At 38.2% G+C, this 15,867-nt stretch overlaps 2 protein-coding genes across 6 annotated transcripts in view; both read left to right on the top strand.

Moving 5' to 3' along the window:
* The window catches only part of LOC308526939 (spastin-like), a 3,702-nt gene extending 844 nt beyond the window's left edge, over window positions 1-2,858 (top strand). Inside the window, 3 exon segments of the mRNA XM_081102221.1 lie at window positions 1-151; window positions 155-604; window positions 608-2,858. The exon segment at window positions 1-151 is cut by the window's left edge and continues 844 nt beyond it. Of these exon segments, the coding sequence (XP_080958347.1) occupies window positions 1-151; window positions 155-604; window positions 608-1,153 (1,147 nt within the window). The 3' untranslated portion in view covers window positions 1,154-2,858.
* Window positions 1-15,867, top strand: part of MNAT1 (MNAT1 component of CDK activating kinase) — a 217,440-nt gene that overhangs the window by 17,402 nt on the left and 184,171 nt on the right. The window lies entirely within an intron of this gene.

Genomic DNA, 15,867 nt, shown 5'->3' with positions numbered 1-15,867 from the left:
TGGAGCAGTTCCAAAAAGAAAAGATCCCTTAACACACCCTAGTTATTTGCTGTCTCGTTCAAAGACAGTTATGAAAGCTGGATCCACAGGTCTTTCAGGCCACCACAGAGCACCCAGTTGCAGTGCCTTATCCATGGTTTCTGGAGTGAGATAGGGCCCTGGTCCTGCAACTGCCACTCATAAGAGTACACCAAAAACAAATCGAACAAATAAACCTTCAACCCCTACAACTGCTGCTCGTAAAAAGAAAGACTTGAAGAATTTTAGGAACGTGGACAGTAACCTTGCTAACCTTATAATGAATGAAATTGTAGACAGTGGAATGGCTGTTAAATTTGATGATATAGCTGGTCAAGAATTAGCAAAACAGGCATTACAAGAAATTGTCATTCTTCCTTCTCTGAGGCCTGAGTTGTTTACAGGGCTTAGAGCTCCTGCCAGAGGATTGTTACTCTTTGGTCCACCTGGAAATGAGAAAACAATCCTGGCTAAAGCAGTAGCTGCAGAATCTAATGCAACCTTCTTTAATATAAGTGCTGCAAGCTTAACTTCAAAATATGTGGGAGAAGGAGAGAAGTTGGTGAGAGCTCTTTTTGCTATGGCTTGAGAACTTCAACCTTCAATAATTTTTATAGATGAAGTTGATAGCCTTTTGTGTGAAAGAAGAGAAGGAGAGCATGATGCTAGTAGACGCCTAAAAACTGAATTTCTAATAGAATTTGATGGTGTACTGTCTGCTGGAGATGACAGAGTACTTGTAATGGGTGCAACTAATAGACCACAAGAGCTTGATGAGGCTGTTCTCAGGCGTTTCACCATGTGTCTGCCAAATGAGGAGACACGACTACTTTTACTAAAAAATCTATTATGTAAACAGGGAAGCCCATTGACCCAAAAAGAACTAGCACAACTTGCTAGAATGACTGATGGATACTCAGGAAGTGATCTAACAGCTTTGGCAAAAGATGCAGCTCTGGGTCCTATCCGAGAACTGAAACCAGAACAAGTGAAGAATATGTCTGCCAATGAGATGAGAAATATTCGATTATCTGACTTCACTGAATCCTTGAAAAAGATAAAACGCAGTGTGGGCCCTCAAACCTTAGAAGCATACATACGTTGGAACAAGGACTTTGGAGATACCACTGTTTAAGAAAATACCTTTGTAAACCTACAGAACATTTTCTTATCAAGAGAGAAACACCATCTTCAGTGAATAGTTATCAGCTACAGAAACTCAGCCTAAGTTTACAGGACTTTTTACAGTCTTATAATTATTTATGCATCCCAGAAGATAAACCATAAAACAAATTTAAATAAAATATACAATGCAAATGGAATATTTTGTTTAAGGCCTTCTTGCCTTGATAGTAATGGCTATCCCGATGGGCAGGGTAAGTTAGAGCACAGTAAACACTGGTTCTGGTCTTCTTTACCAATTTAATCAGAATGTAAGTAATAATTTATATATGTGTTTCAGGTGAAAGTATTCAGAGACAGTAAAGGGTGAAAGACACAACAGCCATTGGTTGTCTTCTGATGTCTTTTTTTTCCCCTTTTCTTTTTACAAATTGTGTGCCAAATGAAACTTTTTTCTGTGTAACAGAAATAGGAAAAAGGATTTTGAAGACTTTTTCTCCATAAAACTACAGACATTAAACAATTGTGTTCTTTTCACTTTTTTATTTTTCTAGTTCCTTTCTACCGAACAATTTATAAAGCAATATGAGAGCAACAAAATAAGTCTAATAAAAGAGGAGAAATTTGCAAGTTTTGAGTCACTCTGTCATACAACATGTAGATCAATCCTTGTGTGACCACAGTACTTTTTTAAAAATATATTTGCCAGAAATCTATTGAGACTGTTAACTTATTCCTAATGGAATTTATTTCCTGCTAGAATTATCCTAATACTTAAGAAAGCCAATTTAAACAGCTGTAAAAGTGGTTCCTCTGTGAGAGAAGGGAAGTACTGGGAGCTAAGACATTTCTAATTCATGATTATTACTTTCTTACTGTTTACAGGATAATGATAAGCCAGTGGATCTACCATCTTTTATTCTATATAATTATTAATCCCTTCAATGAAACTTTAAAAGTTACTGAATTTTTATAAATTGCATACATTTTGTAGGTTTCTTGTGCTCACTTTGTTAACAAAAAACTTGTAGTCTGTTAATCTGCCTTTTGTTCCCCCCAAATGTACAGTAATTCCATTTCTTGTTCGTGTAAGTATGCCTGAATTTTTATTATAAAAATGTCATTGTAGGAAGTAGAGACTCATATTATGACCTTTTAAATATTGTAATAAAGGCAAATGGATATTTGCCCTTAGTTTACTGGTTAAAAGTTTGTTTACAGAAATTTTCTTTGGTGCTTTTATGTAAAATGCCATGGGTGGAAAGAATAGTTTTATAGTAGGAACAAAGATTTTTTTTCATTTGGAAAAAATACCTTTGGTTTTGAGAGAACAAATTAAAACCTTGCCCCTGCTAGATAAGAATTTGATAATGAAGATACACATTCTTTTTTTTTTTTTACATTCTTCGTAGTTTTACTCTTGCTCTTGGTAAAATTTGACCAAGTTTTATTTTAAGCTGTGTTTCTTTCATAGAAGGACCGTGAAAATAGAATAATGATAATAGTAGAAGGTGTAAGGGCTTGGTTCGGTCTTTTTCAACATAGAAGTTGCTGAGATTTTTAAAATTAATATTAGACTTAGATTGTAACCTTTTAGATTTTGCATTGAACTCTGTGTCACTTACTTCCTAAAAGGTAATGCTTAAACATTAAATTATAGTGTGCTCTTCATGTTAATAAGGCAGAGTTCTGTAAGCTAAATTAAAACTTACTGATGCCCGGCCAAAAAGAAACAACAACAACAAAAAGAAACAGAAACTTGAAATTCTGAAACCTAATTGTAACCATTCTCCTGATTTGGGAAACAGGGCCTTTGGGGAAGCAAATAATTTTGGTGGGTATACTCTAAACTTCAAAATAAGCATCAAGGGAACAAAAATGTTTAGGTGGCTCCAAATGTGCTGGGGTCCAACCCCAGCGGGTCCAGGGGTCCCCAAAGGTGTGGATGGAGTCGGCGAAGAAGGAAGGACACGGAGACAGCGTTCAGTTGATCAGCAGCCTAGCCAGGATCTCCAGCCAGGATCTCCAGCCAAGTTCTGGTCTGGATCTCCAGAGAGGTTCTGCTTAGGATCTCCAGCCAGGTTCTGTGTCCATGTTCTCTTGCTAGGTTCTCCAGCCAGGTTCTCCAGGTTCTCCAGGTTCTCCAGCCAGGTTCTGCAGCCAGGTTCCCTCGCTAGGTTCTCCAGCCAGGTTCTGTCCAGGTTCTCCAGCCAGGTTCAGTCACCAGGTTCTAGTCAGGTTCTCTTGCCATGTTCTATCCAGGTTCTGTAGCCAGGTTCTGTCTCTAGGTTCTTCAGCCAGGTTCTCTCGCTAGGTTCTGTCTCTAGGTTCTGTGACCAGTTTCTGTCCAGGATCTTTTGCCATGTTCTCTCCAGCGAAGTTCTTCTGTCTCTAGGTTCTGTGTAGGTTCTGTCTTTTGGTTCTATCTTCTAAGTTCTGTGTTGTTACATCTGTATTTATACCAGTTGATTCCAATCCTATCAATCTCTATTCCAAAGGTTAGGGCGTTTCTTATCTCTATTCCAGGGAGTAAAGATTATGTAGCTTAAGCATGATTGTTCATAGTTAAAGTGATTAATTACCCGCCTGGCACTTAGTTAAGAGGTTTTATTCCCTCCCTAACTTCAGGGGAAAATCCCTACCTGGGGAAACAACCTTTCTCAGAGACCTTGGTTAAAACACATAGTGCCAAGAAGGTGAGCAAACATATTAAGAACAGTATGCCATATATATGCCAGGTCCCTTGAAACAGCAAGCATGGACCGGCTCCTGGCACAAATGCATAAATGTTTTTGTGGATCAGTCACCGAAGAGGAATATCTAAATCAGGGGTCCTCAAACTACGGCCCACGGGCCACCTGCAAATACAAATATTGTATTTGTTCCCATTTTGTTTTTTTACTTCAAAATAAGATATGTGCAGTGTGCATAGGAATTTGTTCATAGTTTTTTTTTAAACTATAGTCCGGCCCTCCAACGGGTCTGAGGGACAGTGAACTGGCCCTCTGTTTAAAATGTTTGAGGACCTCTGATCTAAATACTAAAGTCCTGGTGCACGACATTCGTCGACTGGGGGGGGTGTCCCTCAGCCCGGCCTGCATCTTCTCAATCTGGGACTCCTTGGGGGATGTCCACCTGCCAGGAAGTGGGCCTAAGCTGGCAGTCAGACATCCCCTGAGGGGTCCTTAGTGCTGCCACAGAGGCAGGAGAGGCTCCCGCCACCGCCTCTGTGCTCGCTAGCTGTGAGCCCGGCTTCTGGCTGAGCGGCGCTCACCCTGTGGGAGTGCACTGACCACTAGTGGGCAGCTCCTGTGTCGAGCGTGTCAGTGCATGTCATAGTGACTGGTCATTCCATGTTCGGTCTATTTGCATATTAGGGTTTTATTATATAGGATTAGAACCTTTAGGAAAGTGGAATATGATGTCTGATTTGGCTGTTAGGCTGAGGACGGAAGTCTGCAAAAGTACATGCTACAGAACTATTTGTTTTGTCAAAAGGATTGATAGGAGGCTGGTAGACTCAGTTAATTTAAAATAGGAAGGAGTTTAGCAATTATCTTTTTAGTTCTATTCTATATCTGTCCCTCCTTTCTTAATAATGGGGCAACTGAAGCCTAAGTAGGTTGTCTGATTGTATTGCCCACCTACCAGTTCCATTTTTTTCTTTCTCTGTAAATCGCAGATAGGAATTATGCAATTAAAATTTGATCACATTTGCTAAATAAAATTCTTGTCAATGTAATGCAATGAGATTGCAACTCAAGCCCATTTTAAGTAAAAAATGAAAAAATACTAGAATATTATCAAAATCAATTTAATATGCTTAGAACTATTTTCTTTTTATATTTTAGTTTCCAAGATACTAACTTAAAATAAAAAAATCTTTAAACATTATAATGATTTTCCCATCAATTCTGTATTTTGCCTCTTTTTATTTGATAATAATTATATCTTTTTATTTGATAATATATAAACAATGTCATGGTATTTAATTTTGAGGTATAGTCATACACAAAGTAGGAAGCCTAACTATGAAGTATTTGTTATGTAATAAAATGATTTGGAGGATAACTTTTTCTTTTTAGTTAAATTAGAAGCAAAGTTTATTTCCCGTTTTTTTGTTAGTTTTTCTGGAAAGTAAAAGATCTCACAATATCTCTGAAAAATCTATAATTTAAACTTTACTTTGTGTTATATTCAAATGTCTAGAAAGATGATATCAAGCACCTCATAAGGATAAGTTAGTTATTTTATAGTATTTTTATTTTGCATATTTCAGTTTTTCATATTGTATATCAAGAAATATATACTACATACATTTACAGATAAACATATATATAGCGTCTCTAAAAAAGACTATAAAATTTAATGAACTTATTTAGAAATGTTTTGGATTATTAGGTTTCCTTTCATTTACTAAGTTAAAATATGTAAGAAACAGTTTTGAAGTGAAGAGAAATGGTTGTATACCTCACTCAATTTTTTTAGAACACAAATATGATAGTGGCTATATCATTGAAAATTAATGAGGGCTCCATCAATATGGCGCAGTGCCTCTGCATCACTGATTTATATATATTTAATGAGCCTGCTATTTTAATTTCAGGTGACTGAAGCAAACTGCATCTCCCATTAACTCTGATTTACTTTGAAACAGTTCATTTTATTAAAATATAAATGTCTTGAAGTTTACCAATGTTAGTATGATTTCTTCGTAAATATTTTTATAACGTTTACTTTCTACCTATAACTAACTTGTCAATAAACAGAGCATCAGTTCTGTTTCAGATAATGTTCCCAAAACAACTAAGTTGTTTTATTTGATCTTATTTTTGGTACTAATCTGTGGTGTTAGAGTGGAAAATATGAGGGAAAATAACTAAAAAAGTAATGAGATTGTGAAGTGTGATGTTATATTTTTGACATCTATTGGAGCATATATGAGAACCATTTGAGGATGTATTTCTATATTCTTTGGCATTAAAAATGTAATTTTAATATTTGCTTTATTTTTAGTTTTTAAAATACTTTAATTTAAGGTATATATTTTGCTTTATTGAAAATATATTAAAATATTTTTGACAACAAAAGATTATGCATAATATTTTTATTGAACATTTATTTTAATTTTTGCCTTCTGATTCTTGTGTTGCCCATACATGCAAATGAAGAATTAGGTAGAAATCAATATTATATAATGTGCAGTTTTTATGGAACAGGAATTTGCTGAGCTACATATTACTTTATTTTCTAAAAATGCTAATGTTGCCAGTCAAATGAATACATAATTGATATCTTAAAATTTAATAAAATATGTTGTTAGTAGATAAAAATTCCTTATCCATATTTGCTCTAATCCCAATCAATTAATAGCACAGGGAGTGAGTTTCTTTAGAAAGTTGAGGTTTATAAGCAAAAATTTAGACAAAAACTTACCCTTAAGGTAGTTTAAATACATTTTTTAAGATCTAAAGTGCAATATGTTACCATGGATGTTTCTGCATTATTCAGATTATGACTTATTTCCTTTAATTGTAACTGGCACACTTATTAATATTTAATTTCTTGTGGAGGTTAATTGCAAAAAGCAGTCTATGTAATGTGCTGCAACTAAATGCAAAAACATACAATTTATAGTAGGAATGGTGTCAATAATAATAAATTGCCACAGCTAGTGTAAGTTTAGTGCTTGTAATTCCCCCTTGGGAAATATATTATTTGTGTCTCCTGTTGGCTTTATGTATTTTGGGTTTATATAATTTGGAATTAGAATAGAAACTAACATTTATATATTATATGTAGAAGTTAGAATGTAACAAATTAAGAAATTATTGAAAACATATGGCCAAAGTAGATTGATTAATAAAATACCTAACAGAGGACAATTATATACATATGTAAATACCAGGGTTTTTTCCTACTAAAATACAGAAACAGAAATTAAAACTGTGTTTTTGATTATATTATTTTTACTAACACTGTGTTCCCAATTGCTGTACTCATTTATGCGATCTTAGTTTCTAGATTATGCTTATAGAGAGACATTTTGGTGCAGTGGTTAAAAGCATCAGCTTTGGAATAAAAGAAACTTAAGTTCTTGTGCTACCACTTACTAGTTGTGTGATCTTTAGAAGAGTTTTTGACACCCCCCCGCCCCCCCACTCCCAGATTCCTAAATCTCTAAAATGGTGATAAAAGAATATTACTGCCCTGCCTGGTTTGGCTCAGTGCACAGAGTATTGATTGGCCTGCGGACTGAAGGGTCCCAGGTTCGATTCCGGTCAAGGGCACATGCCTGGATTGCAGGCTCGATCCCCAGTGGGTGGGGGAGGGTGTGCGGGAGGTAGCTGATCAGTGATTCTCTCTCGTCAATGATGTTTCTATCTCTCTCTTCCTCTTCCTTCCTCTCTGAAATCAATAAAAATATATTTAAAAAGAGGATATTACTTTACAGGTTTGTTGTGAAGATTAAATAAGTGGCAAGTTGTACAAAGTGCTTGGGATGATGTTATGCCTGGCATGTAGCAGCTAATATTTTTTGGGCTCTTAATTATTATTAAGAGTGGTGGTGTCAATCTCAACTATTATGTAGTGTTTCTTTGTGAAAAATTATAAAATATTTGCACTAATAGAATCTTTTAAGTATGCTCAGGGTGCTGTTCAACCATATGTAACCACAGCTAGCAATTACTATGCATTTCTTTTTTGTAAAAATTAAACACAATGAGGATTGTGCCATATGACTTTCTTTGCAATTTAGTTCATTCATTTATCAATGTACTAGAGGCCTGATGCACTAAATTCGTGCACTGCGGGCGGGGGTGTCCCCTAGCCCAGCCTGTGCCCTCTCGCAGTCCAGGACCCCTCGGGGTATGTCCACCAGCTGCCCTGCGGATCGGGCCTAAACCAGCAGTCAGACATCCCTCTCGCAGTCTGGGGCTCTCGCAGTTCAGGACCCCCGCTCCTTACTGCCCGCCTGCCACAGAGGCGGGAGAGGCTCCCGCCACCGCTGCTGTGCTCGCCAGCTGTGAACCCGGCTTCTGGCTGAGTGGCACTCCCCCTGTGGGAGTGCACTGACCACCAGGGAGCAGCTCCTGCAATGAGCATCTTCCCCCTGGTGGTCAGTGCGTGTCATAGTGACCGGTCATTCCGCTGGTCGTTCCACTATCTGGTCAGTTTGCATATTAGGGTTTTATTATATAGGATTGTGGATAACTTCTCATGTCTGAGCATACAGATGTATGTCATTCTCTCTTTTTTTTTGTTCTTAAGTTTTTTTAATTTTTCAATTACAGTTTACTTTCAATATTATTTTGTATTGGTTTTGGGTGTATAGTATAGTGGTTATATAATCATATACTTTACATAGTAGCCTCCCACTCCAGATATTTCCAGTACCCAACTGACACCATACATAGTTATCGCAATATTATTGACTATATTCCTATACTGTACTTGCAGAGCATTCTAGCTTTTGAAAATGTGTTACTGTTGACCCTTGAACAATGTGGGGGGTGAGGGGTGCTGACCCCCAAACAGTTAAAAATTCTCAAATAACTTTGGCTGTCACCAAACGTAACTGCTAATAGCCCGCTGTTGATCAGAAACCTTACTGATAACATAAAATAGTTGATTAATTCATATTTTGTATATTCTGTTATACTGTATTCTTACAATAAAGCAAGTTAAAGAAAAAAATGTTAAGAGAATTATAAGAGAAAAATACATTTACAGTGTTTATTGAAAAAAAAATCTGTATATAAATGGACCCACACAATTCAAACCTGAGTTGTTCAAGGGTCAAGTGTAATTTATGTAACCTGTCATATATTAATGGAAGTTTTGGTTGTTTCCAGATGTTTAATATCACAAGTTTTTAGTGCACATTCTTATCTGTGTGTATATGTGAGTATATAGGAGAAATTTCTAACAGCAGAGTATTAAAAATTTTGGTAGGTACTACCAATCTTTTTTACTTATTTTGCTTTTTCACCTTTATTGAAGTAGAATTAACATTCACTAAAGTGTACATATTTAAAGCAATATAATTTAATAAGTTTTGACACATTTATTCACTTGCGAAACTATGACCACAATTAAGATAATACATATTTTATCACCCCCTTCCCAAAGTTTTTAATGCCCTTTTGTAATCCATTTTCCCTCTACTTTCATTTCTAGGCCATAACTGATTTGCTTTATCTTATCATAGTGTAGTTTGCTTTTGCTATAATTTTACATAGAATTATATAGTCTATATTCTTTTTTACCTGTCTTTTTTCACTCAGCTTTCTTATTTTGAGAATCATACATGTTTTTGTGTGTATCAGTGGTTCATCCTTTTCAAAGTGTGGCTTTTATTGCATCTTTAAAATATTGAAAACAAGTCTGAGGAATCATTTGACATTTTTCTGTTTCTATAGCTGAACAATTTAGAACTTATTTATCAGCCTGCTGAACTATTCCCTGTTCAGAAACATAGATACAATCTGCAGTTAGTGCTAACCATGGCCAGTTCCTTTCTACTTTCCCACCATTTGTCAACCTGGAGCCTCCTCTTTTTCTTTCCAAGGAGACTGAGTTCCACATTGATGTGATTGAAGAGCCTCTACAGGTGCCTCTGGGGCCCTTCTCAATACATAACTGTGTGTCCCTTCAGAGTGATGTCCACATTTTCTGGGATGTCATTCTGATGGCTGAGAATTGTCTTCATCCTTGCAGTAGATGTGGCAAAGTGCAGTGGTTCATTCTTTATTGCCAAGTAGTATTTCATTGTATAGACATATAATAGTTTATTTATCCATTTACCAATTGGTGAGCAGTTGACTTGTTTCCAGTTGTTAGTATTATAAAAGAGCTGCTATAAACATTCAGGTAAAAGACTTTGTATAAACCTAAGTTTTTGTTTCTCTTGGATCAATAGGAGTGTCTTGGTTGGACTGTATGTTTAATGCTTTAAGCTTCACAGTTTTAGATTTTACATTTAGATCTGTGATTCATTTTGAGTTAATTTTCATGTGTGGTGTGATTTTTTGTTTTCCCTCTTCAAGGATATCTAGTTGTTCAGCACCATTTTTTGAATTGTCTTTCTTTTATTCCCCTTGGGTTGCCTTAGTGTTTTTGTTAAAAATCAATTGACTAGCCCAGCTGGTGTGGTTCAGTGGTTGAGTGTCGACCTATGAACCAGGAGGTCACGGTTCGATCCTGGTCAGGGCACATTCCTGGGTTGGGGGCTTCGTCCCCAGTGTGGGGCGAGCAGGAGGCAGCTGATCAATGATTTGTTCTCATCATTGACGTTTCTATCTTTCTCTCCCTCTCCCTTCCTCTCTCTAGAATCACTTTAAAAAAATATTTTAAAAAATCAATTGACTAAAAAGGTTTGAGTCTCTTTCTGAACTCTCTGTTCTCTTCTATTGATTTATATGTATCTTTGCCCACACAACTGAACTGTTTTAGTTTTGCAGCTCTATGGTAAGTCTTGAAATTAGGTAGTGCAAGTTCTTTAACCTTGTTTTACATTTTAAAAATTGCTTTGGTCATTCTAGATTCTTTTATGTATCTATATCAATTTTAGAATGAGTTTGTCAACTTTTGTAAAAATGCCTGCTAGAATATTGATTGGGATTACTTTAAATTTGGGGAGAATTGCCATCTTGACAATATTGAGCATTCCAATCAATGAAGTTAATATATCTTTTGATTTTTTTAAGTCTTTAAGATCACTCAGACAGGTTTTGTAGTTTTCAATATAGAGGTCTTGGTCAACTTTTATTCTATTTATTTTTAGGTAATTTGTATTTTTTGGTTCTATATATGGTCTTAAAATTTCACTTTCCAGTGTTGCTAGTAGTATAGAAGAATACAACTGATTTTTGTGTATGAACTTACTATCCTGCAATTTTGTTAAATTAATTTATTCTTATAGTTGGTTTGTAGATTCCCTGGGATTTTCTATGAAAACTAGAGGCCCAGTGCACGAAATTCATGCACGGAGGGCAGAGGGAAGGTCCCTCAGCCTGGCCTGCATCCTCTCACAGTCCGGGACCCCTCGGGGGATGGCGGGCCTAAACCGGCAGTCAGACATCCCTCTTGCAATCCGGGACGCTGCATGCAGCGGTGACCATACTTTTTTTTTTTTTTTTTTTAATATATTTTATTGATTTTTTACAGAGAGGAAGGGAGAGAGATAGAGAGTCAGAAACATCAGTGAGAGAGAAACATCGATGAGCTGCCTCCCGCACATCTCCCACTGGGGATATGCCCACAACCCAGGTACATGCCCTTGACCGGAACCGAACCTGGGACCCTTCAGTCCGCAGGCCGACGCTCTATCCACTGAGCCAAACCGGTTCCGGCGACCATACTTTTCATACAGGTGAAAGGCATCTTACTGTTGTACCGGCCGCTACATTTTTTTGCCCTGATTATAAAAAGTAGTACATAACATGATCCTTCTGAGGCAGTAGTACCATTTTTCTTATCTTATGGGTGGAAAAACTGAAGCAGAGAGAAGTTAAGTAATTGGCTTTGTCACACAGTTATAAGTGTCAGAATCAGGGCTGACCACAAAATGTGCAAGCCAGAGTCCATGCATGTCATTGCTGCATCATCCAGTTTTTTCAGTGTTAGAGTAGCCTTGTCAGGTTTTAATTTTTAAATCTAAGAGACTGTCCCCAGTATATAGGGTAGGGTCCCTAGGCCTGGCCGGTGATCAGGGCCATCTGTGGGGTGACTGGTAGGCTGGGCGATTGGTGGGCCCCTGCTGGCACCTGCCTTGACTGGTGGCCTGGCGCCACCTGCTGGCCAGCCCCGCTCCCCGATCGCTGCGCCAGTCACCTCCCTCTTGGGGGGCGTCTGCCTCCTGGTGGTCAGTGCAAGTCATAGTGACCGGACGTTCCGCCATTTGGTTGATTTGCATATTACGTTTTTATTATATATGATAATCATATTATCTGTAAATAGGGCTGTTTTATTTCTTTCATTCCAGTCTTTATTTATTTAGCCTTAATACAATGCTGGACCCTTTATGGTAATGTTGAATAGAGGTGGTGAAATGGGTATTTTTGCCTTTTCTTTGGGGAGATGAAATTTAGTCTTATGAAATTTAGTCTTTCACCATTAGATATGATAGTGATTATAGGTTATTTACAAAGATGCCCTTTATCAACTTGAGGAAGCTCCCTAATATTACTAGTTTGTTGATTTTTTTTTTCTTTTAAAATCACAAATTGGTTTTGAATTCTGTCAACGCCTTTTCTGACTCTATTGAAATGATTATATATTTTTTCTCCTGTATCTTGATTGGTTGATCTTTGAATTTTAAAATATTGTGTTCCGTCATAATCCTAACATATCATGATGTACATTATTTTAATATTAGTGACCCAGTGCACAGATTTGTGCACATTGAAAGGAAATTAATTAGAAGGTAGCTGGCGGGGCGGGACTGGGTGAGACCAGCCAGACATGCCCTGGAGCCAACCTCCTGTCGTCCCTCCCCAGCTGGCTGCACCTGAGGCGGTGCTGCGGCTTGAAGGGCGTTTGTGGAGTGAGCAGGATCCCTCCCGCAGGTGGGGTTCCTCAACCTGGCCTGCAGGGATCGGCTGAAACCAGCTCTCTGACATCCCCCGAGGGGTCCCAGAGTGGGAGGAATTGGGCTTCCTCCTCTCTGGTTCTGGGGTGCGTCACCCAAGAACCACCTCTGCCAAGTCACTGCAGCTCGGCAGCTCCTGCATTGAGCATTTTCTCTCTGGCATCATACCTACTGGCTGGTCTCTTAGCCTTTATATATATAGACTAGAGGCCCAGTGCATGAAATCGTGCGTGGGTAGGGTCCCTAGGCCTAGCCTGCAATAGGGCCATCTTCCACCCTCTCGCCAGTCCCCAGTCCTACCCTGCTGCCACCCACCCCAGTTCCCTGTTGGCCATCCAGCGATTGGAGCCTGTGGGCTGGGGTGAGGGACCGAGAGGTGGTCAATGCACCTACCTCATACCCACTGCTCGATTGGTCATTCTGGTCATTATGCTGTTATGGTTGCTGACCTTTTATTATATAGGATACTGTTAAATTTGGTTTACTAATGTTTTGTTAAGGATGTTTACTTGGATATTCTATAATTATTTTTGGTAATGACTTTGTTCAGTTTTAGTATTAGAATGACTCTGGCCTCATAAAACCAGTTGTGCTGTGTATTACATATGTATTTCTTTATAACAAATTATTTAAAAATTTAAAGAGCAAAAACATTATCTCACAGTTTCTGTGAGTTAGGAATTCAGTAGTGTCTTTGCTAGGAGGCTCTGGCTCAAGGTCTCTCACAACGCGGCATGTAAGGTATGGACTGGTGCTGCAGTCATCTCCAGACTCTTCTGGGGAAAGATCAGCTTCCAAACTTACTTGCATGAGCTTTATTCATCTGAAGGGTCAACTGGGACTGGAGGATACACTGCTAAGCTGGCTCATGTGGCTTTTGTGAGGAATTCTTTACTGTTGTTGGTTAGAGCCCTCAAATTTTTTGCTATATGTGCCTCTCAGAGTTTCTTCCATGTTGTTCCTAGAGTGATTGATTCAAGAGAGAGAAAGGTAGAAGTTATAATGTCTTATGAAGTACTCTGGAAGTCTGATACTTCATTTCTGCCACATCCTATTTGTTAGAGTTGTAAGTATAGCCCACATGCAAGAGGGGAAGGAATGCGAAGTAGGCTTTACCTTTTGATGAGAGAAGTATCAAAGAATTTGTGGGCATGTGTAAAAGTACATCAACCATAATATCTGTCATCTCATCACTGTTACAGCCTAGAACCAAGAAGGCTCCCAGTGATACTTGCTTCCTGGTTTTCATGCCCTTGGTATAATTTCTTCCCAAATTGTATCAGAGTTGCGTGTGTGATTAATAGAATATGGCAGTAGTGATGGTTTGTCACTTCCAAGACTAGGTCATAAAAAGACTGCAACTTTCTCATCCACCACTTGCTGTCAGGAAGGACAGTTTTTGTGTTGTAAGCAGCCATATATATGGAAAGGCGCCTGTGGTGAGGAGCTCTGAGGCCTTCCCACAGCTGCCATGTGAGTAAGCCATTTTAGGTTCTCCAGTCCTAGTCATGTCTTAGATGACAGTCCTGGCTGACATCTTGACAAATAAACTGCTACTGGATTCCTGATACTCAGAAACTGTACGAGATAATAAATATTTATTGTTTTAAGCTGCTAGATTTGGGGGTACTTTGTTATGCAATAATAGATAATTAGTATGATCACTTCATCTTTATTTAAACAAAAAAAGAGCCCTAGTGGTTTGGCTCAGTGGATAGAGTGTTGGCCCACTAACTGAAGGGTCCTAGGTTTGATTCCAATCAAGGGCATGGACCTCAGTTGCAGGGTCAATACCTGCCCTGGTAAGGGTGGGTGTGGGAGGCAACCAATCCATGTGTCTCTCTTAGATAGATGTTTCTCTCTCTCTGTCTCTCCCCCTCCCTTCCACTCTCTAAAAATCAATGGAAAAATATCATCAAGAGAGGATAAAAAACAACAACAAAACACACATTACCAAAACAACGTATATTATCAGGGATTATATTTTTTTTTTTATTTTTTTTTTTATTAGTTAAGGTATTACAAATGTGTCCTCATCCCCCCCACTAACCCCCAACCTCCCCCCCACACACAAACTCATGCTCCCATCCCCCCGTTGTCCATGTCCATTGGTTTGGCTTATATACATGTATACAAGTCCTTCTGTTGATCTCTTCCCCTTACCCCCGCCCTCCCCTACTTTCCTTCTGGGGATTGATAGCCTGATCACTGTTTCTCAGTCTTTGGGTCTGTCCCTTTTCATCAGTCTATGTTGTTCTCTACAATCCACAAATGAGTGAGATCATGTGGTATTTATCTTTCTCTGACTGGCTTATTTCACTTAGCATAATGCTCTCCAGTTCCATCCATGCTGTTGCAAAGGGCAAGAGTTCCTTTTTTTTTACCGCAGCATAGTATTCCATTGTGTATATGTACCACAGTTTTCTAATCCACTCATCTGCTGATGGGCACTTAGGCTGTTTCCAAATCTTAGCTATGGTGAATTGTGCTGCTATGAACATAGGGGTGCAAATATCCTTTCTAATTGGCGTTTCTGGTTTCTTGGGATATATTCCTAGTAGTGGGATCACTGGGTCAAATGGGAGTTCCATTTTTAGTCTTCTGAGGTAGCTCCATACTGTTCTCCACAGTGGCTGCACCAGTCTGCATTCCCACCAGCAGTGCAGAAGGGTTCCTTTTTCTCCACATCCTCTCCAACACTTGTTGTTTGTTGATTTGTTGATGATAGCCATTCTGACAGGTGTGAGATGATAACGCATTGTCGTTTTGATTTGCATCTCTCGTATAATTAGTGACTTTGAGCAGGTTTTCATATGTCTTTCGGCCTTCTGTATGTCCTCTTTCGAAAAGTGTCTATCTAGGTCCATTGCCCATTTTTTTATTGGATTGTTTATCTTCCTTTTGTTAAGTTTCATGAGATCCCTGTAAATGTTGGAAATTAAACCCTTATCGGTGGTATCATTGGCAAATATGTTCTCCCATGTAGTGGGTCTTCTTGTTGTTTTGTTGATGGTTTCCTTTGCTGTGCAAAAGCTTTTTATTTTGATGTAGTCCCATTTGTTTATTTTCTCTTTAGTTTCCATTGCCCTAGGAGCATTATCAGAGAAGAAATTTCTTCGGCATATGTTTGCGAT

Source organism: Myotis nattereri (genome assembly GCF_964212035.1).
Source record: "Myotis nattereri genome assembly, chromosome: 1".
Taxonomy (NCBI): domain Eukaryota; kingdom Metazoa; phylum Chordata; class Mammalia; order Chiroptera; family Vespertilionidae; genus Myotis; species Myotis nattereri.
Note: the sequence above shows the minus strand (reverse complement) of the source record. Positions and strands in the feature narration are given on the sequence as shown.